At 43.9% G+C, this 27,500-nt stretch overlaps 1 protein-coding gene across 1 annotated transcript in view; it reads left to right on the top strand.

The window, feature by feature from the left end:
* LOC306922154 (plasminogen-like) overlaps positions 1-25,774 on the top strand; it is a gene marked incomplete at both ends in the record, with an annotated part of 29,692 nt that extends 3,918 nt beyond the window's left edge. Inside the window, 7 exons of the mRNA XM_079499550.1 lie at positions 7,935-8,195; positions 8,521-8,778; positions 11,758-11,955; positions 16,657-16,849; positions 21,906-22,042; positions 22,836-22,973; positions 25,749-25,774. Coding sequence (XP_079355676.1) covers positions 7,935-8,195; positions 8,521-8,778; positions 11,758-11,955; positions 16,657-16,849; positions 21,906-22,042; positions 22,836-22,973; positions 25,749-25,774 — 1,211 coding nt within the window. The remainder of the gene's footprint in view (positions 1-7,934; positions 8,196-8,520; positions 8,779-11,757; positions 11,956-16,656; positions 16,850-21,905; positions 22,043-22,835; positions 22,974-25,748) is intronic.
* Positions 25,775-27,500: the final 1,726 nt, after the last annotated feature.

Below are 27,500 nucleotides of genomic sequence, written 5' to 3'. Positions count from 1 at the left end.
CTTGTAGATCTGCTATTTTTCAATAGCTAAAGCATAACATAATGCTAACACCAAAAGGGGTTCCCGCCCAAAATGGGTTAAACACTCATACAACATACTGGGAGCACACTAGTGTTCTAGGCCTGTTCTAGGCCAGTGCAGAGAGGCCAATGTAGTGGAGGGAAGGTTCCCAGTTCGATGCTCCCCCAGAGTTAGTGTCGAAGTGTCCTTGAGCAAGACTCTGAACCCCAAATTGCTCCCGATGTGCAGGTTGGTGCCTTGCATGGTTTCCTCCGCCATCGGTGTGTGAATGTGTGTGTGAAATGGGTGAATGTAATGCACAATCTATATGTAAAGCACATTGGAAAAAATCACACCCGTGTGAACTGAGTGGTGTAAGGTCTTATATAGACTGATCAGCTGTGGTCTGACATAATGTCTGACGTAATGAAATCACACCCGTGTGAACTGGGTGACCATAGCAACCGTGCTCATTTTTTGAGCACAGACAGACAGACACGTAAACTAACAAAGCCAGTTGTAGGAGTGGTTTACACCACTCAAAAAGGCGCTGTATATAAATGCACCATTTACCAATGTACTGTATGTAGGAGAGATAACTGAATTCGATCTGAAAGATTATAATTAATAATAAGAGACACGTGTGTCAATCGAGTTTGAACAGGTGTGGTTTCATAATGTGATCCATAATTGGATTTCTAGGATGCTATACTTTAAAAAAGATATATATTGTTCTTTTACACAAGATGTGGTTTGTGACAGACAGACAGCGCTCATTGGCTGAAGCAGCGGTAGATGTAGGTTATATTTCCTGTTTCCTTGGTAGTGAAGAGAAGTCAGTTCAGGCATACAGTCACTGTCAACATGTCTGCTCTCTGGTTCACACTCATCACCTTCTGCATTGTCTCCTGCACGGCCCTGAGTGACCAAGGTAAGTCAGGCTGCTCTACCAAACATCTTCTTTTACCCTCCTTGTTTCTTAAACCATTTTGGACTGAGGTCGATTAAAAAAAAGGCATTTTTCTGAAAAACCTGTTTCTATGTCAGTGGTGCTCAACCTTTTTCATGTCAAGGACCCCCAGAATTATCTCCATTGGGCCACGGACCCCCCATCTCAAAATATGTAGTTCCAGGGACCCCCCCAGAAGCAAATATTTTTGTTAAAAATGTTCGCTCTGAAATATATATTCAATGATTTGCGCCACATTTTAACGATTTTTCAAAAATAGCAGACCTACAAGCTCGTAGCGCGCCACTCGGTGGCGCGCTACGAGCTTGTAGATCTGCTATTTTTCAATAGCTAAAGTATAACATAATGCTTGAAACACCAACAGGGGTTCCCGCCCAGAATGAGTTAAACCATTTTTGCCAAGGCAGCTTCCAAATGAGCACCACTCTTTGTAAAATAAATACAGTAATTAAAATAAAATAAAATAAACTTAAACATCAGTGCCCATATACCCTAGGTGGAGTTGGCGAAAGGGCCTTTCTGTGTGTCCCCTAGGGTATAGGTACCCTCACAAAAACATGCAGTAATCCTGGTCTCTAAACTGCCTCCCCCTGGCCAGCCGGGGTACCTGATGAAGGGGAAAGGAACTGGTTGGAATAACGTGTTCCTTCTACGTGCTACGTCCAACCAGGGAAACTCCCCCCTGTCAGGTGTAAAGAAGCGGCTTGGACGCTCATGCATTGAATGAAGGAAGCATGAGGTTCAGAGTTCCGGGTCGGCTCGCCAGGTCTGGGTACCATCCGGTACCAGAACCATCCATGCAAGGGAATCCTTTCAGGACACATAAAACCTGAACTGAAAGGCCAGGTGTCCAAATCAGTCTTTGTTTCAAAATCACTGTTGTACAACATCAAATAATCTATCAATTCATGACTAAAGAACCTGATTTGTGTCTTTGTACCAAGGAATGTTGTTATTTGATTGGCTGAGCACGGAATGTGCTGATGTATGATGATAAGAGTGTCCCTCACTTCACACAAGTGTGATTTGTTTTCTCTGTCATAAACCACACAGCTAAACCAACGCCTACACTGGTATCAGACAGAACCAGTGTACTGACATCAGACAGTGTGACTCTGTTTGGGAAAATTACAGGCCTAAAAGACTTTCAAAGCAAGCCTTTTCAATATAGGCCTATATTTCAAGACAAATTATTTCAACAAGACAAAAAAAACATCGCATCATTTCTTCACAATGCGCATAGCGTTGCATTCATGCATTGACGTGCAAAATGCTCTCAGTGGTTCAAGGCTTCAAGTTAACGTTCACCGTTCAGCAGCACCACATATTAAAATATACAATAGATATACCACCGCTATCAGCAAAAACAATTAACGAAAATAAACAGAACAGACTGTCCTTAATAGGCAGCATGCAGGCTGAGGCTACATATTAATACAACACTTTTTTCTTCACACAAAAAAGAAAAAAAGAAATTAAAGCAATACCGAATTACATTATTTCTGTACGGCTATTTTTACTTTGTCCATTCTATGGCTTTTATGGGTTTTTACGTGAACTGTGCAAAAACAGGATGGCGTCAACGGTGCCAGGGTTCAGTCTGTTTCGTCGGGCCTCTAGCACCCGACCGGCCGAGCTGAACACACGCTCGCTTGATGCACTTGACGCCGGTATGCAAAGGATCATTCTAGCCAGCTTAGTGAGCAAAGGGAACGACCCTTGCTGGTCCTGCAATTCCCAGAAACCCAGAAGATCCTTCCCGTCCCACGCGAACTGGCTGTCAAGGTACCGCTGAACCTCGTCTTTCTCATCATCGCCACCTTCATCCTCCCACTCGCTGAACTCATCTCTCTTTCTCTTGGCTGTGACGCAGGCGGCGGCGCCGTCATTTTCTTCGTCATCAGGCTCAACTAAAATGCAATCATATATTTTTTATTTCGATTAGACTGACATACTCACTTGCTGTGTTAAATTAACCATTGTACGATAAAGCTATTTCATTTTAAGATTAGGCTTACCTCGAATCGTGACCTCGGCTGTTTGGACACCCGGTGGCGGAGTTGCTCTGTCAAATGCCTTGACAAGTAACCTTGCGTTGTCATAGACAGGCTCTCTCTCATCAGCTGGTAACATCTTCAGTGTCTTGAAACGTGGAGAAAAAAGTTCCGAGCTTGTGTGTGATGTTGAGGGACAGTTTATCCATTAAGAACTTCTTTGCCCGTGCTCGAATGTACTTCATGTACTCCGGATCCCCGAAGTGTGGCTCGCAGTGTTTCTTCAGCTTATAAAACCAAATAGTTGAATGGTTGGATACGTGTCGCCTTCCAACTCTTCACTCGCTTCTTTAAAGACCGTCAAGAACTCAGTGAGTGTGTTCATCACGTCCAGCTGAATGCCGTCCATTCTGTGCTCCTGGCCCTTCTGCTCCATGGCAGTCTGAATCTCACTGTACTGTTTGATCACCGACTGCATCATCGCAACTTTACTGTTCCACCTGGTTTCACACTCCTGCATAACAGCATTCGTGAGGTTGGCGCTCACACCAGATTTCTTGAGATAAGTGACAAGGCTCTTGCAATTGTCAATTACAGCACTGACAGTTTTCATGTATTCTGGTGTGTCAGGCTTGACATCAAAGGTGTGTTTGAGGACGATGTTGAGTACATGAGCTGTGCATGGCATCCAGTTGTAGCTACTGAGGGCAGATTTAATATTGGACCCCTGGTCACTCACAAACTTGATTTTTGAAAAGCGATCGGCGCTAATCCCGAAATCATGCAGCTCTTTGATTACTTGGTCGTTAAGGTTGGCGGCTGTCTTTCTGAGGTATGAGTCAAATTCAGCTGTTATGACACGACCCTTCAGTTTCCAATCTTCACAGATGAAGTGACACGTAAATGCACTGTAGGCTCGTTTGTTGAAATCGTCAGTCCACATATCAGTGGTAATTGCAATGCCACACTCTATAGCTTTATTCACCTCTTTTGAAAGGATTGCTTTCTTTTCTTTGGCTGTCTTTTTGGCTCTGTCGCAGACGGTTTGTCGGTGGGGGAGTACACTGCTGGCATCGACACGTCCATAACGTGCACCTATATTAATAAGACCCTGGACTAGTCCTTGGAATCCATTGCCAGATACAATATCAAAGGGTCGTATATCTTCGCAGCACATTGCAACGCATGCGTCGGTTATTTCAGACTTGGATTGCGATGGTAGTTGTCTTTGTACGAACCCGGTCATAGAACGTTGACGTTGTGAGGAATCCTTCTCATGATCGCCTGCACAAACATGTCTCTTCATGTTGGATGTGCCAGAGCAGTGGCTGTCATGTTTGTATACTTTATCACAGGAGTTGCACTTAACGTAACCGATGCTGCTGTTGTCTTCTGCATTCACAACCTCACAGAACTGGTTCCAAACTTGAGATTTAGCAGCCTGACCTTCTTTTCTTTTTACTATGTACTCCCCCGACTTTAATTTATCCCGCACCTTTTGATTATTCACCTTTTCGGGATCCATTTTCAACTTGATTCACTTGTCATTCATTCTATCTGCTCTCTGTTCACTTTGTTGTTTTTTTTGTGGTGCGCCGCTCTGCGCTGGTCTCGTTGGCGCTTCCGTGACGTCAGGTCGCAGGTTAGATTACGTGACATTATAAACATTATGCATTTAGCTAACAGCATTATATAATATAAACTATTAATATATATATACATATATATATATATACTATTATTTCCAGTCTGTCAAAAATAAACATTTAATCGTTTGAAAAAATCCCATCATACATTATTTGACCCGCCTCAACCTGGCCCGCAAATAAAGTGAAAATGTCATGACTCGGCCCAGCCTGACCTGCGGTTAACCCGCGGGACCCGCAGGTTACAGGTCGGCCCGCGCAACACTATACACAAGGTAAACTAGATCGGTAGGGAGGAGAGGTAGTAGTGTATTGTTATGTAGGATGTGTTCTGCCCCCCCCTAAGTGTCTTGAATGTGTGAACGCAGCCCAGTAAGGGCATATGTCGGGGTGGGGCAGAGAAAGGTCCTTATTAGGCAGGCAGGCAGGTACTCCCTAACCACTACTCAATCTGTATGTCTGGGACATCACACTGGCATATTCACCGATACCGATATGACCCCATATGACAAATAAGGCCCAATACCGATACTTTTCCGATGCCGATACAGTAGGGGTGTCAAAAGAAATTCGATTCGAATTAGAATCGCGATTCCGTTATGAACGATTCAAAATCGATTCATAATTTCCAAAAATCAATTTTACCACTACATGGTGTTTGTGATATGAAATGTAAGCTCACCCTAATCACAGTAAACATCATGTCTTCAGTCATTCCAGTTACTGTAGTCACTTCAGTTCAAGACTGGAGTAGATTGTGATGAAATCCTATGTATTGAATCGAGAATCGTTTTGAATCTGAAAAAAAAAATGCTTTTGAATTTTGGATTGAGAATCGAGTTGAATCGAATCGTGACCCCAAGAATCGGAATCGAATCGAATCGTGGGAGACCCAAAGATTCACAGCCCTACGATACAGTATCGGGACGTCTCTAATTATCAGTCACCGTGTTCATATAACTCGTCAGAGTCTTCTTCATCTTCTTGTCCATGCTCTCCAGTGACAAGGAGATCAACCAGTGAGGTTGGTAGGACTGGACCGCAGGACCACACTGGATTCAAAACCCCTGGCCAGTTCTTCCAGTCATCCTGGTTCTCCATACATCTGGCCAGTTCGTTGGTGCTTTGAGCTCCTGTGTCTTTCTTGAGTACCTCCATATGTTGACGTCGTGCCCATGTGTTGGTTCAAACAGCACTGACTTGTTGATTGGTTGGCCTACAGAATGTCCCCTTGTGTTACGTTGGGAAAGAGGGAGTCACGCCTCTGATTGGCCTACAGAATGTCCCCTTGTGTTACGTTGGGAAAGAGGGAGGAGTCACGCCTCTGATTGGCCTACAGAATGTCCCCTTGTGTTACGTTGGGAAAGAGGGAGGAGTCACGCCTCTGATTGGCCTACAGAATGTCCCCTTGTGTTACGTTGGGAAAGAGGGAGGAGTCACGCCTCTGATTGGCCAAGGGCACAGAAATTGAAGTTGTAGAGAGCTATAAATACTTGGGTGTCGTCCTTGACAACAAACTGCTATATATATATATATATATATTATTTCTTGAATTTCTTTTTAAAATCTGATTTACTTGTTGCCTGTCTGATTTGTGATGGAAGACTATAGGCAGCTCTTTCATTGCAAGTGCGTTCCAGTTTCTTGCTCGGTTGAGCTGACCCATAAGCCAGGTACTTGAAGTCCTTGACTTCAGTGCCTCCTGTTGCGGTCAGGTGGATGTTCCGGTGAGATGACAGACTCACTTCTACATCTAAAGTTGACCTGGCTCGCCTGCGTGATACCACATGATAGCTGTGGCCAGTGGCGCCGCCATGACGTAAACAGAGCAGAGACATTCACTTGACTTCATCAAGTTAAGACTAAGAGCAACTGCAGCTACTGCACATATGAAGCCAATACAACGACTATTGGCGCAGCAAAATGGATACGGTGCTAGACCATGGCCTGCACCAGCGCCGATCGGGAAGAATAAATACATAGATTCACCTCCAGTCACTGTTGATGTCCACTGTGAGTTTTTACAATCTAATTATATTAATGATGTGCGTGCGTGCGTGCGTATTGGCTATGCATGAACATAAATATCATCATAATTAATTTTAGAAAAAGACATTGAAATACATTCTTTCTCTCTTGCTCTTAAGTGTTTTTAGATTACTTTAGTACCCCCCAATCTGACAATCTACAATAGTTCAACCCTCCCCCAATCTGACAATCTACAATAGTTCAACCCCTGAACCTGACAATCTACAATAGTTCAACCCCCCAACCTGTCAATATACAATAGTCCAACCTGCCCAACCTGACAATCTACAATAGTTCAACCCCCCCAACCTGACAATATACAATATTTCAACCCCCCGACCTGACAATCTACAATAGTTCAACCCCCCCAACCTGACAATATACAATAGTCCACCCCCCCAACCTGACGATATACAATAGTTCAACCCCCCGACCTGACAATCTACAATAGTTCAACCCCCCCAACCTGACAATCTACAATAGTTCAACCCCCCCAACCTGACAATCTACAATAGTATACACCCCCCAACCTCACAATCTACAATAGTTCAACCCCCCACCTGCAAGCAGTGCGATGCATTGTGAGTTTGTAGATCGCCTATTTTCACAATGTTTGCCTCTTTCTTAGGTAAAGTTTGACAATTTGGTCTTTAGAATCATTACATTGTCACTTTATGAATGTTCAGATAGCCTGTACACATTTATACTGTGTGTTGGTTTGTTTACTGCCGAGTGAGAAGACAGTGTTGCCGGTGAATTATATTTCTAGTTTCTCAGATCTCAGTGGTTGGCCCGGGCCAAGGAAGCACGTAAACAACGTAAACAACTGATGAAGAGGACTGTTAAGGTTGGAGGCCACGGAGATCTCCGCCAAGTTCAAGTTCATGGTCAAGTGCCCCAGACGGAGATTGATAAATAGGACGGAGATTAATTATATCAAAACCGGTCGCATCGCTCCACAGCCTAGGAGCGCTTGTTGCCCAATCCTCGGTGTTGCACAACAGTGACACGTCATCGGAAATGTTCCCTGCCTGTTTAGCGGACGAAAACGAAAATCTTAAAACGTTCATAACTCGCGATCTAAATCATCCCATCTAATTATGAAAAAAGATCCTGTGTTAGACGGCGCTCCGCGGTACAGTCGCTAGTCGCGATAGATTTATTCTTATTCACAACAACTTCCAGTCCCCCGGTAAAAGTGGTCCGGGCGCTATAAATGCTGGGCACATTTTATTAATGGATTAAATAGGTCTGGGCCCTCAAGGTGTTAAACAGATATACATCTTTCTCCAACAGATGGTCCCAAGAATGTCCTTTTGGCCGTAGATCCACCAGGAGATGTTGTCAAAGGAAGCTCAATCACTTTGACCTGCAGCGCCAGTGGATCACATCCACCAGTCCAGAGCTACATCCTTTTCAAAGACAACACTGCAGTGGCACAGAAGAACACAATGAGCATCTCTAACGTCCAGCCCAGTCACAGTGGAACATACCACTGTGAGGCATTTAACGACATCGCTATAGTCGATTCACCTCCAGTCACTGTTGATGTCCACTGTGAGTTTTTAATTGAATTACAATCTAATTATATTAATGATGTTCGTTGCGTGCGTGCGCGCGCATGTGTGTGTGTGTGTGTGTGTGTGTGTATTGGCTATGCATGAACATAAATATCATCATAATTCATTTTAGAAAAAGACATTGAATTGCTCTTTTTAAGTGTTTTTAGATTACTTTAGTGTCTAAAATAATTACATTAGTGTTATTTTAACCTAAGTTGATGTAATGTTACACATGAATTATTTTTTATTGTTCATTGGTGTAAAATGCTGTATACACAGCAAAGTGCTATTTGAGTGCATCAATGTTTATTCCTCCACAGACCCTCCAGAAATTCCCTCAGTATCAGTGAGTCCACTAGGAGGCGTTGTTGAGGGCAGCACAGTGACTCTGACCTGCAGCAGTGAAGCCAACCCACCAGTATCCAGATACACCTGGTACAAAGACCGTAGATCTATCTCCACTGGTCCTCAGCTGGTGAAGAACAATGTTTCTCCTACAGACTCTGGACAGTACTTCTGTCTGGCGAAAAACACACATGGATCCCAGAGGTCATCACTACACTCTCTAGATGTTCGGCGTAAGTGAACTAAAATGTTTGTATTTAAAAATACTACAATAGTATACATCCCCAACCTGACAATCTACAATAGTATACACCCCCAACATGACAATCTACAATAGTATACACCCCCCAACCTGACAATCTACAATAGTATACACCCCCCAACATGACAATCTACAATAGTATACACCCCCCAACCTGACAATCTACAATAGTATACACCCCCGAACCTGACAATCTACAATAGTATACACCCCCATCCTAACAATCTACAATAGTATACACCCCCAACCTGACACTCTACAATAGTATACACCCCCCAACCTGACAATCTACAATAGTATACACCCCCCCCCTCCCAACCTGACAATCTACAATAGTATACACCCCCCAACCTGACAATCTACAATAGTATACACCCCCCAACCTGACAATCTACAATAGTATACACCCCCCCAACCTGACACTCTACAATAGTATACACCCCCCCCTCACAACCTGACAATCTACAATAGTATACACCCCCCAACCTGACAATCTACAATAGTATACACCCCCCCCTCCCAACCTGACAATCTACAATAGTATACACCCCCCCCTCCCAACCTGACAATCTACAATAGTATACACCCCCCAACCTGACAATCTACAATGGTATACACCCCCCCCCCTCCCAACCTGACAATCTACAATAGTATACACCCCCCAACCTGCCAATCTACAATAGTATACCCCCCTCCCAACCTGACAATCTACAATAGTATACACCCCCCAACCTGACAATCTACAATAGTATACACCCCCCCTCCCAACCTGACAATCTACAATAGTATACACCCCCCCTCCCAACCTGACACTCTACAATAGTATACACCCCCAACCTGACAATCTACAATAGTATACACCCCGCCCTCCCAACCTGACAATCTACAATAGTATACACCCCCCCCCCTCCCAACCTGACACTCTACAATAGTATACACCCCCAACCTGACAATCTACAATAGTATACACCCCCCCTCCCAACCTGACAATCTACAATAGTTCAACACTGCGCAAAAAGCATGGAATACGGATGTGTATATTACAGGGAAACTCCAATTAAACTTTCCAACAAACTCCGGTAAACTTCCGAATTGTACCATCACACCCGTATATTACCGTATATTACAGTATATGCCTGCAATAGTTCAACCCCCCCTCCCACCCCAACCTGACAAGCACAGATTTGTAGGCATTACATTTAGTTTGACTACGTTCCACAGATAAACATTGTGAAAATAGCCGATCTACAAGCAGGTGTTGTGAGCTTGTATATTTTCTGTTTTCACGTTTGCCTCTTTCTTGCATAATATTTGACAATTTGGCCGATTTGGAATTAAAGAGGTCTTAAGCGTCATTACATTGAATTAAAGAGGTCTTAAGCGTCATTACATTGAATTAAAGAGGTCTTAAGCGTCATTACATTGAATTAAAGAGGTCTTAAGCGTCATTACATTGAATGAAAGAGGTCTTAAGCGTCATTACATTGAATGAAAGAGGTCTTAAGCGTCATTACATTGTCACTCTATAAATGTGCAGCCAGATATCTACACACTAAAGGGCCTTTCAAACGTGAAGCGATAAAACGCTTGAGACCTGCGTTTTTGCTCGGAGAAGTCGCAGTCCGACAACGCAAGAGCATTTACGTGAGCCCGTGAATTTGTTGTGCACGTGCTCGTTTCGTGCACACTCCCCCCCGTGACTCACCAGACCTGGATTCTGCTTAGCTTTTTTTCGCGCTTGCGTTGTCGCGCCACTCTTGAACAGACCTGTAGCAGAGCTGCCGTTGACCCAGGCAACAACGTGTCCCTCTTGAACAGACCTGTAGCAGAGCTGCCGTTGACCCAGGCAACAACGTGTCCCTCTTGAACAGACCTGTAGCAGAGCTGCCGTTGACCCAGGCAACAACGTGTCACTCTTGAACAGACCTGTAGCAGAGCTGCCGTTGACCCAGGCAACAACGTGTCCCTCTTGAACAGACCTGTAGCAGAGCTGCCGTTGACCCAGGCAACAACGTGTCCCTCTTGAACAGACCTGTAGCAGAGCTGCCGTTGACCCAGGCAACGTGTCCCGTTTGAACAGACCTGTAGCAGAGCTGCCGTTGACCCAGGCAACAACGTGTCCCTCTTGAACAGACCTGTAGCAGAGCTGCCGTTGACCCAGGCAACAACGTGTCCCTCTTGAACAGACCTGTAGCAGAGCTGCCGTTGACCCAGGCAACAACGTGTCCCTCTTGAACAGACCTGTAGCAGAGCTGCCGTTGACCCAGGCAACAACGTGTCCCTCTTGAACAGACCCGTAGCAGAGCTGCCGTTGACCCAGGCAACAACGTGTCCCTCTTGAACAGACCTGTAGCAGAGCTGCCGTTGACCCAGGCAACAACGTGTCCCTCTTGAACAGACCTGTAGCAGAGCTGCCGTTGACCCAGGCAACAACGTGCCCCTCTTGAACAGACCTGTAGCAGAGCTGCCGTTGACCCAGGCAACAACGTGCCCCTCTTGAACAGACCTGTAGCAGAGCTGCCGTTGACCCAGGCAACAACGTGCCCCTCTTGAACAGACCTGTAGCAGAGCTGCCGTTGACCCAGGCAACAACGTGCCCCTCTTGAACAGACCTGTAGCAGAGCTGCCGTTGACCCAGGCAACAACGTGTCCCTCTTGAACAGACCTGTAGCAGAGCTGCCGTTGACCCAGGCAACAACGTGCCCCTCTTGAACAGACCCGTAGCAGAGCTGCCGTTGACCCAGGCAACAACGTGTCCCGTTTGAAAGGCCCTTTATACTGTGTTGGATGCAGTGGGGACTTTTATTTTGAAGACTAAATATGCAGTACACAATACAAATACTCAGTACACAATACAAATACTCAGTACACAATACAAATACTCAGTACACAATACAAATACTCAATACACACATGTACAGATACAGTCATCTTGCTCATCTCTCCACAGCTCCGCGGCGTCCAAACCACTGTGTACCTCCAGAGTTCTACCGTAGGAACAGCATCATGATCAGCCCGCTACAAATCCTGTACACACCCAAAGCCAAGGTGTTTTACGACTGCATGGTGGGATACACCTCGACCGGAGGACGCCCCGATGTGACGTGTATGGGTGGACAATGGACACCTTTGACTCTGACATGTGAAGGTAAGTGTCCGTCAGTGTTGTAATGTTTTATCATTATTAACACCCCGATTGGCCAGGATGAAGTTCACCATCCTTTATATTAGTAACACCCAGGACGATGTTTTATCCAAAAGACGTTTATTGATATCAAAACCGATCGCATCGCTCCACAGCCTAGGCGCGCCTGTTGCACAACAGTGGGACGTCATCGAAAATGTTCCCCCCCTGTTTAGCAGACGAGAACGAAAATCTTGAAACGTTAATAACTCTTGATCTAAATCATCCCGTCCAATTCTAAGAAAAGATCCTGTCGCTAAAAGTGCTCCGCTGCTATAAATCGCCAGGCGCTATGATGTAATGGATTAAATAACCCCGGGCAATCGGAGTGTTAACACGTTGACGGCTGAGAATTGAAGGTCAAATAAACTTCACTGCTGAGTATTTCACTGACCTCTGAGTATTTCACTGACCTCTGAGTATTTCACTGACCTCTGAGTATTTCACTGACCTCTGAGTATTTCACTGACCTCTGAGTATTTCACTGACCTCTGAGTATTTCACTGACCTCTGAGTATTTCACTGACCTCTGAGTATTTCACTGACCTCTGAGTATTTCACTGACCTCTGAGTATTTCACTGACCTGAGTATTTCACTGACCTCTGAGTATTTCACTGACCTCTGAAGAATCACCCGGGCGCAAATGTAGGTCCGTTTCACGAAAATATGCCTGAATATATTCCAGTGGTTTGTTTCCAGTGGTTTGTAATAGTGGCCAAAATATTCCACATTCCCGACAAAAACACTGGTCTCTTTCTGTCCCAGTTGGACTCACTATGGTGATACCATTTATAGGTTTGCTTGATCCTCCTCCACCTCCGCCACCTCCTCCACCTCCTCCACCTCCTCCACCTCCTCCACCTCCGCCAAACTGGATCCTCTGTACCATGCTGTAGATTCATATCTATCTGTACCATGTTGTAGATTCATATCTATCTGTACCATGCTGTAGATTCATATATATCTGTACCATGCTGTAGATTCATATCTATCTGTACCATGTTGTAGATTCATATCTATCTGTACAATGCTGTAGATTCATATCTATCTGTACCATGCTGTAGATTCATATCTATCTGTACCATGTTGTAGATTCATATCTATCTGTACCATGTTGTAAATTCATATCTATCTGTACCATGTTGTAGATTCATATCTATCTGTACCATGTTGTAGATGCATATCTATCTGATCTGTACAATGCTGTAGATTCATATCTATCTGTACCATGTTGTAGATTCATATCTATCTGTACCATGTTGTAGATTCATATATATCTGCTCTGTACCATGTTGTAGATTCATATCTATCTGATCTGTACCATGTTGTAGATTCATATCTGATCTGTACCATGTTGTAGATTCATATCTATCTATCTGTACCATGTTGTAGATTAATATCTATCTGATCTGTACCATGCTGTAGATTCATATATATCTGTACCATGCTGTAGATTTATATATATCTGTACCATGTTGTAGATTCATATCTATCTGTACCATGTTGTAGATTCATATCTATCTGTACCATGTTGTAGATTCATATCTATCTATCTGTACCATGTTGTAGATTCATATCTGATCTGTACCATGTTGTAGATTCATATCTATCTGTACCATGTTGTAGATTCATATCTAACTGATCTGTACCATGCTGTAGATTCATATCTATCTGTACCATGTTGTAGATTCATATCTATCTGTACCATGCTGTAGATTTATATCTATCTGTACCATGTTGTAGATTCATATCTATCTGTACCATGTTGTAGATTCATATCTATCTGTACCATGTTGTAGATTCATATCTATCTATCTGTACCATGTTGTAGATTCATATCTGATCTGTACCATGTTGTAGATTCATATCTATCTGTACCATGTTGTAGATTCATATCTAACTGATCTGTACCATGTTGTAGATTCATATCTATCTGTACCATGTTGTAGATTTATATCTATCTGTACCATGTTGTAGATTCATATCTATCTATCTGTACCATGTTGTAGATTCATATCTGATCTGTACCATGTTGTAGATTCATATCTATCTATCTGTACCATGTTGTAGATTCATATCTATCTGATCTGTACCATGCTGTAGATTCATATCTATCTGATCTGTACCATACTGTAGATTCATATCTAACTGATCTGTACCATGCTGTAGATTCATATCTATCTGTACCATGTTGTAGATTCATATATATCTGTACCATGCTGTAGATTCATATCTATCTGTACCATGTTGTAGATTCATATATATCTGTACCATGCTGTAGATTCATATCTATCTGTACCATGTTGTAGATTAATATCTATCTGATCTGTACCATGCTGTAGATTCATATCTATCTGTACCATGTTGTAGATTCATATCTATCTGTACCATGTTGTAGATTCATATCTATCTGTACCATGCTGTAGATTCATATCTATCTGTACCATGTTGTAGATTCATATCTATCTGTACCATGCTGTAGATTCATATCTATCTGTACCATGTTGTAGATTCATATCTATCTGTACCATGCTGTAGATTAATATCTATCTGTACCATGTTGTAGATTCATATCTGATCTGTACCATGTTGTAGATTCATATATCTGTACCATGCTGTAGATTCATATCTATCTGTACCATGTTGTAGATTCATATCTATCTGTACCATGTTGTAGATTCATATCTATCTGTACCATGCTGTAGATTCATATCTATCTGTACCATGTTGTAGATTCATATCTATCTGTACCATGTTGTAGATTCATATCTATCTGTACCATGTTGTAGATTCATATATCTGTACCATGCTGTAGATTCATATCTGATCTGTGCCATGTTGTAGATTCATATCTATCTGATCTGTACCATGCTGTAGATTCATATCTATCTGTACCATGCTGTAGATTCATATCTGATCTGTGCCATGCTGTAGATTCATATCTAACTGATCTGTGTCATGCTGTAGATTCATATATATATCTGTACCATGCTGTAGATTCATATCTATCTGTACCATGCTGTAGATTCATATCTAACTGATCTGTGCCATGCTGTAGATTCATATCTATCTGTACCATGCTTTAGATTCATATCTAACTGATCTGTGCCATGCTGTAGATTCATAACTATCTCACCTTTCAGAACACATCGTTGTTCATGTATGCTGCAGTCGGTTGGTTCTCATTGACATCTCTCAGGCTGCATCATTGGCATCATTTTCATTTATAAAGCCATACTTGGTGATCTTCCTCTTGGTGAAGAACGGTCTACACCTCAGATCAAATGTCTGGCTGCGGTGTGTAGTGCCAGCCTTCAAATCTTGCTATAGTGGTCGTGGAATGACCTGCAGTCCAGACTAAAATTGCCCTTGAAAGTTCCTTTGAGGAGTTTCAAAAGCATCATCTTAGATGTACAGTCCAACATCTGCACATGTCCAGATGTACAGTCCAACACCTGCACATGTCTTAGATGTACAGTCCAACACCTGCACATGTCTTAGATGTACAGTCCAACACCTGCACATGTCTTAGATGTACAGTCCAACACCTGCACATGTCCAGATGTACAGTCCAACACCTGCACATGTCTTAGATGTACAGTCCAACACCTGCACATGTCCAGATGTACAGTCCAACACCTGCACATGTCCAGATGTACAGTCCAACACCTGCACATGTCCAGATGTACAGTCCAACACCTGCACATGTCCAGATGTACAGTCCAACACCTGCACATGTCCAGATGTACAGTCCAACACCTGCACATGTCCAGATGTACAGTCCAACACCTGCACATGTCCAGATGTACAGTCCAACACCTGCACATGTCTTAGATGTACAGTCCAACACCTGCACATGTCTTAGACGTACAGTCCAACACCTGCACACACCGTCTGTGAACGCCGCGCGTCAAAACAGCCGCCGCCGTTATTTTCAATGAACCTATCCCACACCGGTGGCGTCAGACACGCGCTGGCGCACGTTCACGCCTCGCCTGACGCTCCGATACGCCGCTGTTCTATTTTCCAGGCGTTGCCGCGCGGCCTCCATCCGGGAATCCGTGGGCGTGGCTGGCCAGCCGCGCGGTAGCGTCGCGCCGCGTCCTGTGGGTGTTGCTGTGCGGCTATGACGCGCGGCAATACTGTGCCGCGTCGCTGCGCACCCGCTTCACAGACGGTGTGTGTTGGGCTTGCGATGTACAGTCCAACACCTGCACATGTCCAGATGTACAGTCCAACACCTGCACATGTCCAGACGTACAGTCCAACACCTGCACATGTCCAGACGTACAGTCCAACACCTGCACATGTCCAGATGTACAGTCCAACACCTGCACATGTCCAGATGTGTACTAGCCTTTCTTCAGGCCTATGTTTATATTCTCCCTGTTTATAATGTACATTGTGTATTTGCTCTGTGCACAATGTTCTTGCGCCCGGTCACTGTTAGTGTACCATTTTGGAGATGTGTTGTATAGGTTTCTTGAAGTATGTCATGGATGTATTATTTGACATGTACGACGTAGCATTGAAGTCTCATTTTGTTTCTGCCTCTTGGCCAGTTCCCACTTGAAAAAGAGTCTCAGTCTCAATGTGTTTCTACTGGTAAAATAAAGGTTAAATTAAATAAATGTCCTCATGCTCTGTCTCTCCATCTGACCCAGGCCAGTGTGGCAGGCATACGGACCAGAACGGCATTACATTTGCGGTCCTCGAAGGCACTCTGTCCCGTCCAGGAGAGCATCCATGGCAGGTGTCTCTGCAGCGCAGACTCAAAGAAACATTGAATCCGTTCGGACACCACTGTGGAGGCGTCCTCATCGCGTCCTGTTGGGTCCTCACGGCTGCTCACTGCATGTAAGCTGCTCTAAAATTTAAATGCTATGGTCCTCGTTCACAACGGCGTTTACGCTCATAAAGTGACGTTACGTGAGCGGAGCGTGAGCAGACAGGCATTTACGTGGATTCCCACATTACGTGGGAATTCATGAACTTGAACGTGAACTTGACGGTGACGTGGGTTGGTCGGAAATTCGCTGAAAGCTGCGCCACCTCTCATGGTCGTGTACGGCTTGCGTAGATTTATTAAGAAGGCTTTAGTCTTCAAGGTGGTTGAATGGAGTGATAACAACGCTCTCATCATTAACACAAAAAAGACAGAAGAGATTGTTTTTGGTACACCACCAGAGATACACAGATCCCCCATTACTATTCATGGTGAACCGATCAACCAGGTATGTTCGTACAAATACCTAGGAGTAGTAATAGACCATCTATTGTCATGGCACGATCAGATTGATTCAGTGTGTAAGAAAACAAAGCAAAGAATCTACTTCCTTCGCCGTCTAAGATCCTTCGGTGCTAGTAGACGGATTCTTCTTTTGTTTTTCACTTCTGTTATTATGAGTGTTCTTCAGTACTGTAGTACCACCTGGTATGGATGTTTGTCTGCAGCCCTAAAGTCACAAATGCTGCAACAACTGAACATTTGTTCAAAGATTGTTGGACAACAACTTCAGAAACTTTATACATCCACGATCCACGATGATAACAGCATCCTAAGGTTAGCAAGGAATATCACCTCTAATACTAAGCATGTGTTGTATGGAGAATATAGGTTGCTACCTTCAGGAAGGAGATATGGTGTACCAGCATACAATAAGGTCAGACTAAAGAGGTCCTTTGTCCACCAGTCGACCCTGAGGCTTAATCAGGAGTCGTAGTAGCCACGGGATAATCTAAGCGGTGGATATTGCTCTTGTCTTCATGTCTTTATGTATGTAAATTGTCTTGTTCTTTGTGTCAAAAGTGTGTACGTATATGTGTTCTGCATACTTGGCTGCTGTGTCGCAAGACAAATTTCAGTGTGAACTGACAATAAAGTACTATATCATATCATATCATATCATGCTGAATCAATTAAAAGTCCCCAAATCTCAGATAAAATATGTAGGCATGTGTCCCCAACATTGCGGTCGCACATAAAAAAATTATAGCCTATATAAAAGCCAAGTATCACTTGTATGCCTAAATGCATGCATTCTAGAGGCAGGTTAGCCTAGAGTGCCTTACAGAAACTGCCCCTGCAAGCCCGACACCTTTTTTATTTATTTATTAGGATATTTCTAGCATGCGCGATTGCGCTGCTCACTTGACAGCTTTCTACTCGCAGTGCAACGCGTTGTGAGCTTGTAGATCGGCTCTCGCATTCTCGCGGACTCGCGCTGCATGTTAAAAAACAAACTCACAATTATAATAAGAACATACACTTATCTGCATTCTGCACTGTACGAATCCAACGTTGTTTAGTGTAGTAATGTCTGCAGTATAGGCCTATTTAAATTGTTTCGTTATGGAGCTCCTTTGAGTCAGTCTGACTGTCGGTGCGTGTGTGTGTGTGTGTGTGGGGGGGGGGGGGGGGGGGATTAGCCCTAAAAAATAGAAGACCACATTAGCCTATTTGAATGAATGGCATCAGCGTGTTTGAAAGTCGGCCAGTCATATCATAGTTTTAAGCCAGCTCACCTCCACTCGCGCTTGTTCACAAACATGACGGACAGACAGACAAGAAAGGCTGTTGATGATGATTATTATTACCACTGTAACTCGCTGATCAGCATGTTGACAGAGACTCAGCCAATTAAAGTTTCACGTAGGCCTAAATGCATTTGCTGCAAGCACCTATCTGCCTCCATTTGCGTCGTGGTATTAATTTATAATATGTATATTGATCACATGCGGACGCCACACAGAATAGCCAACTCTTACCTGCAGCTGCGGAAACATACAACGTAGTTGGATCGGATGAAATATAGCCTTAAGTCCAAATCCCACAAGAAAAAAAAGAAAGAAAATATGTCCTGTGTCCATGCATGTCCATATATTTGCTTTCCAAATCCGACAGTGCAGGGCAGGGAATCAATCACCGCAGTAGACTAATCAATAGGGCCTTTTATCATTGCCGAGTTTTAATATAGCATTTGGTCGTGTGGTGAACAGTACAAATTAACTTCTTTCTCATTATGTGAAAGTAACTGTAACATCAGTTAACTTATTAACGTTCTGACATTTAACAAGGAGTGAAGCAATGCGTGCCAAGTTGGCAAGTTTCGTTTATAATTATATACAAAACTCGCGCTGTTTGCTTGAAGATCTGTCCGTGCAGAGACCCGCCTGTCAAAATTAACTGCTCTACAAGCTCATCGCGGCTGTTGTATATAATTTAAAGCCCGGTGCAGGCTATGATGACGTATTTCGATATTTCCTGTTGCCTTATATGGTGTGGGATGGGCGTTCTAACCAGGCGACACCAGGCGAATCGCTTGGGAAAAATGCGGAAAGGCTACACTCTGCGATCCGCACAAATGAAGTGATTACACCAGCTTCCCTGAATAAGACGGGAGCAAATCGCAGCGTGATCGGACAGAGAAATACGATGATATTTAGTATCTGTATACGCTTCCGTTACACTCTGGCGTAAACGCCGTTGTGAATGAGGACCTATGTGTGTTCATTCCATTCAGTTCATTCCATAGTTTAGATTTGTTTATCCCACAATTTTGTAACCCATTTTTCACCCCTGTGTCAATTATCTAATGTGATCCTGGGCTCTACACATCCTCCGCCAACCTGGGGAGAGCAACAGACTTTAACTCATGCTTCCTTCATGCCTGAGTGTCCAAGTTGCTCCTTTACACCTGACAGGGGGGAGTTTCCCTGGTTGGACGTAGCGCGTGGAAGGAACACGTTATTCCAACCAGTTCCTTTCCCCTCCATCAGGCGCCCCGGCTGGCCAGGGGGAGGCAGTTTAGAGACCAGGATTACTGCATGTTTTTTGTGAGGGTACCTACCCTAGGGGACACGGGGAGAACATGCAAACTCCACACAGAAAGGCCCTTTCGCCAAACAGCTCCATGGACATGCAGGTGGTCCTAATGACTGACTGTCTGTTGTTCCTCCAGTAACAGCTCCATGGACATGCAGGTGGTCCTAATGACTGACTGTCTGTTGTTCCTCCAGTAACAGCTCCATGGACATGCAGGTGGTCTTAATGACTGACTGTCTGTTGTTCCTCCAGTAACAGCTCCATGGACATGCAGGTGGTCTTAATGACTGACTGTCTGTTGTTTCTCCAGTAACAGCTCCATGGACATGCAGGTGGTCTTAATGACTGACTGTCTGTTGTTCCTCCAGTAACAGCTCCATGGACATGCAGGTGGTCTTAATGACTGTCTGTCTGTTGTTCCTCCAGTAACAGCTCCATGGACATGCAGGTGGTCCTAATGACTGACTGTCTGTTGTTCCTCCAGTAACAGCTCCATGGACATGCAGGTGGTCTTAATGACTGTCTGTTGTTCCTCCAGTAACAGCTCCATGGACATGCAGGTGGTCTTAATGACTGACTGTCTGTTGTTCCTCCAGTGACAGCTCCATGGACATGCAGGTGGTCTTAATGACTGACTGTCTGTTGTTCCTCCAGTGACAGCTCCATGGACATGCAGGTGGTCTTAATGACTGACTGTCTGTTGTTCCTCCAGTAACAGCTCCATGGACATGCAGGTGGTCTTAATGACTGTCTGTTGTTCCTCCAGTAACAGCTCCATGGACATGCAGGTGGTCTTAATGACTGTCTGTTGTTCCTCCAGTAACAGCTCCATGGACATGCAGGTGGTCTTAATGACTGTCTGTCTGTTGTTCCTCCAGTAACAGCTCCATGGACATGCAGGTGGTCTTAATGACTGTCTGTCTGTTGTTCCTCCAGTAACAGCTCCATGGACATGCAGGTGGTCTTAATGACTGACTGTCTGTTGTTCCTCCAGTAACAGCTCCATGGACATGCAGGTGGTCCTAATGACTGTCTGTTGTTCCTCCAGTAACAGCTCCATGGACATGCAGGTGGTCCTAATGACTGACTGTCTGTTGTTCCTCCAGTAACAGCTCCATGGACATGCAGGTGGTCTTAATGACTGTCTGTTGTTCCTCCAGTAACAGCTCCATGGACATGCAGGTGGTCTTAATGACTGACTGTCTGTTGTTCCTCCAGTAACAGCTCCATGGACATGCAGGTGGTCCTAATGACTGACTGTCTGTTGTTCCTCCAGTAACAGCTCCATGGACATGCAGGTGGTCTTAATGACTGACTGTCTGTTGTTCCTCCAGTAACAGCTCCATGGACATGCAGGTGGTCTTAATGACTGACTGTCTGTTGTTCCTCCAGTAACAGCTCCATGGACATGCAGGTGGTCCTAATGACTGACTGTCTGTTGTTCCTCCAGTGACAGCTCCATGGACATGCAGGTGGTCTTAATGACTGACTGTCTGTTGTTCCTCCAGTAACAGCTCCATGGACATGCAGGTGGTCTTAATGACTGACTGTCTGTTGTTCCTCCAGTGACAGCTCCATGGACATGCAGGTGGTCTTAATGACTGACTGTCTGTTGTTCCTCCAGTAACAGCTCCATGGACATGCAGGTGGTCTTAATGACTGTCTGTCTGTTGTTCCTCCAGTAACAGCTCCATGGACATGCAGGTGGTCCTAATGACTGACTGTCTGTTGTTCCTCCAGTAACAGCTCCATGGACATGCAGGTGGTCTTAATGACTGTCTGTCTGTTGTTCCTCCAGTAACAGCTCCATGGACATGCAGGTGGTCTTAATGACTGACTGTCTGTTGTTCCTCCAGTGACAGCTCCATGGACATGCAGGTGGTCTTAATGACTGTCTGTCTGTTGTTCCTCCAGTAACAGCTCCATGGACATGCAGGTGGTCCTAATGACTGTCTGTCTGTTGTTCCTCCAGTAACAGCTCCATGGACATGCAGGTGGTCTTAATGACTGACTGTCTGTTGTTCCTCCAGTAACAGCTCCATGGACATGCAGGTGGTCTTAATGACTGACTGTCTGTTGTTCCTCCAGTAACAGCTCCATGGACATGCAGGTGGTGGTGGGGGGAGTGGACAATGGGAGACATGAAGAGTCAGACCAGGTCATCGCCGTGGAGAGAGACTTCATTCATGTGGATTTCATTAATAAGACTGCAAGTAATGACATTGGTGAGTCATGCATTTACTGTATGTCTCTGATTGGTCCATCCATTTACTGTATGTCTCTGATTGGTCCATCCATTTACTGTATGTCTCTGATTGGTCCATCCATTTACTGTACGTCTCTGATTGGTCCATCCATTTACTGTATGTCTCTGATTGGTCCATCCATTTACTGTAGGTCTCTGATTGGTCCATCCATTTACTGTGGATGTATCCCAAGGCCATCACCTGGGACGTATCCTCAGTGATGTAACCCAAGGTCATCACCTGGGACATATTCTCAGTGATGTATCCCAAGGTCATCACCTGGGACGTATCCTCAGTGATGTATCCCAAGGTCATCACCTGGGACGTATCCTCAGTGATGTATCCCAAGGTCATCACCTGGGACGTATCCTCAGTGATGTATCCCAAGGTCATCACCTGGGACGTATCATCAGTGATGTATCCCAAGGTCATCACCTGGGACGTATCCTCAGTGATGTATCCCAAGGTCATCACCTGGGATGTATCCCAAGGTCATCACCTGGGACGTATCCTCAGTGATGTTTCCCAAGGTCATCACCTGGGACGTATCCTCAGTGATGTATCCCAAGGCCATCACCTGGGACGTATCCTCAGTGATGTATCCCAAGGTCATCACCTGGGACGTATCCTCAGTGATGTATCCCAAGGTCATCACCTGGGACGTATCCTCAGTGATGTGGAGGGACTAGGCACTGTGGGTTGACTCCTGGCCGGGCACCACCTACGCCTCACTAATGCTAATGTTATGTAACTATTGTGTTTACTGTGTCAGCATTACTCCAGCTGAGTTTCACCAACGGAGCATTCTGTGCCAATGGAACCAGCTATGTTAAAACTGCCTGTCTGCCAAACAAGATCTTCCCTGATGGAAAGCAGTGTGTGATCTCTGGATGGGGCAAAACTAAAGATGGTACGTATCCAACCACTGACTACCACTAATCACACCTTAAACTATAGATGGTACGTATCCAACCACTGACTACCACTAATCACACCTTAAACTATAGATGGTACGTATCCAACCACTGACTACCACTAATCACACCTTAAACTATAGATGGTACGTATCCAACCACTGACTACCACTAATCACACCTTAAACTATAGATGGTACGTATCCAACCACTGACTACCACTAATCACACCTTAAACTATAGATGGTACGTATCCAACCACTGACTACCACTAATCACACCTTAAACTATAGATGGTACGTATCCAACCACTAACTACCACTAATCACACCTTAAACTAAAGATGGTACGTATCCAACCACTGAATACCACTAATCACACCTTAAACTATAGATGGTACGTATCCAACCACTAACTACCACTAATCACACCTTAAACTATAGATGGTACGTATCCAACCACTGACTACCACTAATCACACCTTAAACTAAAGATGGTACGTATCCAACCACTGACTACCACTAATCACACCTTAAACTATAGATGGTACGTATCCAACCACTAACTACCACTAATCACACCTTAAACTATAGATGGTACGTATCCAACCACTGACTACCACTAATCACACCTTAAACTATAGATGGTACGTATCCAACCACTAACTACCACTAATCACACCTTAAACTAAAGATGGTACGTATCCAACCACTGACTACCACTAATCACACCTTAAACTATAGATGGTACGTATCCAACCACTGACTACCACTAATCACACCTTAAACTAAAGATGGTACGTATCCAACCACTGACTACCACTAATCACACCTTAAACTAAAGATGGTACGTATCCAACCACTGACTACCACTAATCACACCTTAAACTATAGATGGTACGTATCCAACCACTGACTACCACTAATCACACCTTAAACTATAGATGGTACGTATCCAACCACTGACTACCACTAATCACACCTTAAACTATAGATGGTACGTATCCAACCACTGACTACCACTAATCACACCTTAAACTATAGATGGTACGTATCCAACCACTGACTACCACTAATCACACCTTAAACTATAGATGGTACGTATCCAACCACTAACTACCACTAATCACACCTTAAACTAAAGATGGTACGTATCCAACCACTGAATACCACTAATCACACCTTAAACTATAGATGGTACGTATCCAACCACTAACTACCACTAATCACACCTTAAACTATAGATGGTACGTATCCAACCACTGACTACCACTAATCACACCTTAAACTAAAGATGGTACGTATCCAACCACTGACTACCACTAATCACACCTTAAACTATAGATGGTACGTATCCAACCACTAACTACCACTAATCACACCTTAAACTATAGATGGTACGTATCCAACCACTGACTACCACTAATCACACCTTAAACTATAGATGGTACGTATCCAACCACTAACTACCACTAATCACACCTTAAACTAAAGATGGTACGTATCCAACCACTGACTACCACTAATCACACCTTAAACTATAGATGGTACGTATCCAACCACTGACTACCACTAATCACACCTTAAACTAAAGATGGTACGTATCCAACCACTGACTACCACTAATCACACCTTAAACTAAAGATGGTACGTATCCAACCACTGAATACCACTAATCACACCTTAAACTAAAGATGGTACGTATCCAACCACTGAATACCACTAATCACACCTAGAAATGCACTCTGTCGAGGTGCCAACTTTATTACCTCTAAATAAAGGGACTGATATGAGGTTAGGGGACTTACGTGTTCACAATCACAGGTTTATGCAGTGTGCGTAAAGTCCCGGCGCGGGCATCAAAGCCAGCACGGGAGACTCCCTATGCCTCCCACATGTCCGCTCGTCCCGAGCTCACTTCGTATGAGGCGTCGGGGATTGAGGGATACAGGGGAAGATATATAAACACAGTCGCAACTTTTAATCTATGGCTTTTATGAGGCAGAGATTTATAGCTGCTTTTTCACTTGTATGTGCACTGCGCAAACTCTCGTGAAGAGAGAGCGCGCCTCAGACTGGTCAGGTCATAGCACACAGTTATCACATTGTTCCGCCTGCATGAACCCATATGGAATACCGGGACACAAGGGGTTAAATGTTAGAATACAGTATACATGCGTGGCCAATGTACTTCAACCGGCTCCACTGAGACGTTGAAATATAGCCACTTTGACCTCTTTGGACTGGCACTGTATGCGAGTCTCTCCAGCCTGTCCTCCCTTTCTCCGTCCGTGGAAGGATTGAGAGAGGTGGCAAGAATTCAGTTGTTAAATCAAACTAAACTTACCCCACGGAGTGACAGGAAAAACACAGACAACGGGCATACTGTATTATTGGCTAATCAATAACACAGGAGGCCATCGTAGATTACACTGAAGTATAACAAATAGGTTTATTCAAGTCAAATCAAATGAATTTACAAAATATTAAAAAGATAGGAGTCAGAGGACTCGGTCAGCCTGCAAAAATAGTACAACTCCCTATTCTGGTTATCTGGTTGAGTGGGAGATAAAGCTTAGAGGTGCGCAAGGAATCATCTTCTGGCTGAACAAAGGCACGTTCATAATTTTAACACCTCGGTTCACATAGCGTCATTTTTAGAGCTATGACCCTGTCCAGGCGTGCTCATAGCAAGGGGCATGAGCGAACACGTCCGTGGACACGCATCTGTCCAACGTGAATGCGTGAAGTGTTCCTTCAGTTCATTTCTAGCCAAGGTCAACAGCGTGAACGCGTAAAGGGTTTCTTCAGTTCATTTCTGGGTTACTTCAGTTCATTACTGCTGCTATAGGAGAAACACAATATACAGCGACTGCAATAATGTAATGAATGCATACAGTTGAAGAAGACTTAACAGCAGATTTAACCCATCGGCTGCCTGTTTCAGTATAATACATGTGGGGTCAGATCATTTAAAACAGTAGTACAGTAACACAATAGGTGAAAGTCATGTGCATTGTGTCACACAAGCATAACATATGTCCTCGTTACTGAGACGCTCGGGGGTGGAGATCTTAGGGGCCACATTGGGGCGTCACTGGTTCGCCACTCACAACAGGGACTTACGTGGTCGGTTAAGACTGATATGAGGTTAGGGGACTGGTATGAGGTTAGGGGACTTACGTGGCCGGTTAAGACTGATATGAGGTTAGGGGACTGGTATGAGGTTAGGGGACTTACGTGGCCGGTTAAGACTGATATGAGGTTAGGGGACTTACGTGGCCGGTTAAGACTGATATGAGGTTAGGGGACTTACGTGGCCGGTTAAGACTGATATGAGGTTAGGGGACTTACGTGGTCGATTAAGACTGATATGAGGTTAGGGGACTTACGTGGCCGGTTAAGACTGATATGAGGTTAGGGGACTTACGTGGCCGATTAAGACTGATATGAGGTTAGGGGACTTACGTGGCCGGTTAAGACTGATATGAGGTTAGGGGACTTACGTGGCCGGTTAAGACTGATATGAGGTTAGGGGACTTATGTGGCCGGGTAAGTTGTCACCGGACAGTCCCCTTTATTTTTTTATATATATATATATATATATATATATATATATATATATATACTGTAGCGGTCCCCGCCGAGAGAAGGTCAATACTTGTACTGATGGTAGTGAATTTATTTAAGAAAATAAAGAACACAAAACTAAATACTCTGTTAGTATTACACATATTTTTCCATAAAATTGCTGTAGCTCACATTAGCTCCAAATGTAACTAGCATATTCAAAACAGTACAATTCCCTTTTAAATGGTTTTGACCATCAGTATAATTACTGTAATCACATTACAATGAATTGATGACTTTAACATCACCATGCACTTATTATAATGAACTCGTTTTTTCCTTTTTAACAGCTGTTTTTAACTCCAAAAGTAATGAAATACCTCCTTTTAACCCTTTTAAGTGTAATATAATAATGACATGAAATAAAGACCCTTTTTATCCAAATTGTATGAAATACAATCATATCAAATACCTTCCTTTGCCAAGTACAATTCTAACTTTTCATTTTCAACACTTTACAGAAATAGTAGCAAACTCTGCTATATGTAAGGCATTATCATTAGCACTGTGTGCCTTTGCTGCAGAAATATGTTTCTTTAATTTACCGTCCTTCCATATTGGCTACCATAACTGAACAGGATGTAAACAATTCAACAATGCATTTTTCGCAATAGTCCTTTTAGCTCCAAAAACGTGTTGTATTGCATGTAGCAAACACAGTCCATGTGTACCAACCTTATGCCTCTTCATGTAGCAAACACAGTCCATGTGTACCAACCTTATGCCTCTTCATGTAGCAAACACAGTCCATGTGTACCAACCTTATGCCTCTTCATGTACGGTCTTCGCTGTCTCGTCCTCTTTAGACAGTCCTTGTTTCCGGTGTGCAGGTGGCTATGTCACACAAAACTCCCTTCAAAATAAAAGCATTTGGCTCAAATTACAAAATAACAG

Source organism: Electrona antarctica (genome assembly GCF_951216825.1).
Source record: "Electrona antarctica genome assembly, chromosome: 4".
Classification (NCBI taxonomy): Eukaryota; Metazoa; Chordata; class Actinopteri; order Myctophiformes; family Myctophidae; genus Electrona; species Electrona antarctica.
Note: the sequence above shows the minus strand (reverse complement) of the source record. Positions and strands in the feature narration are given on the sequence as shown.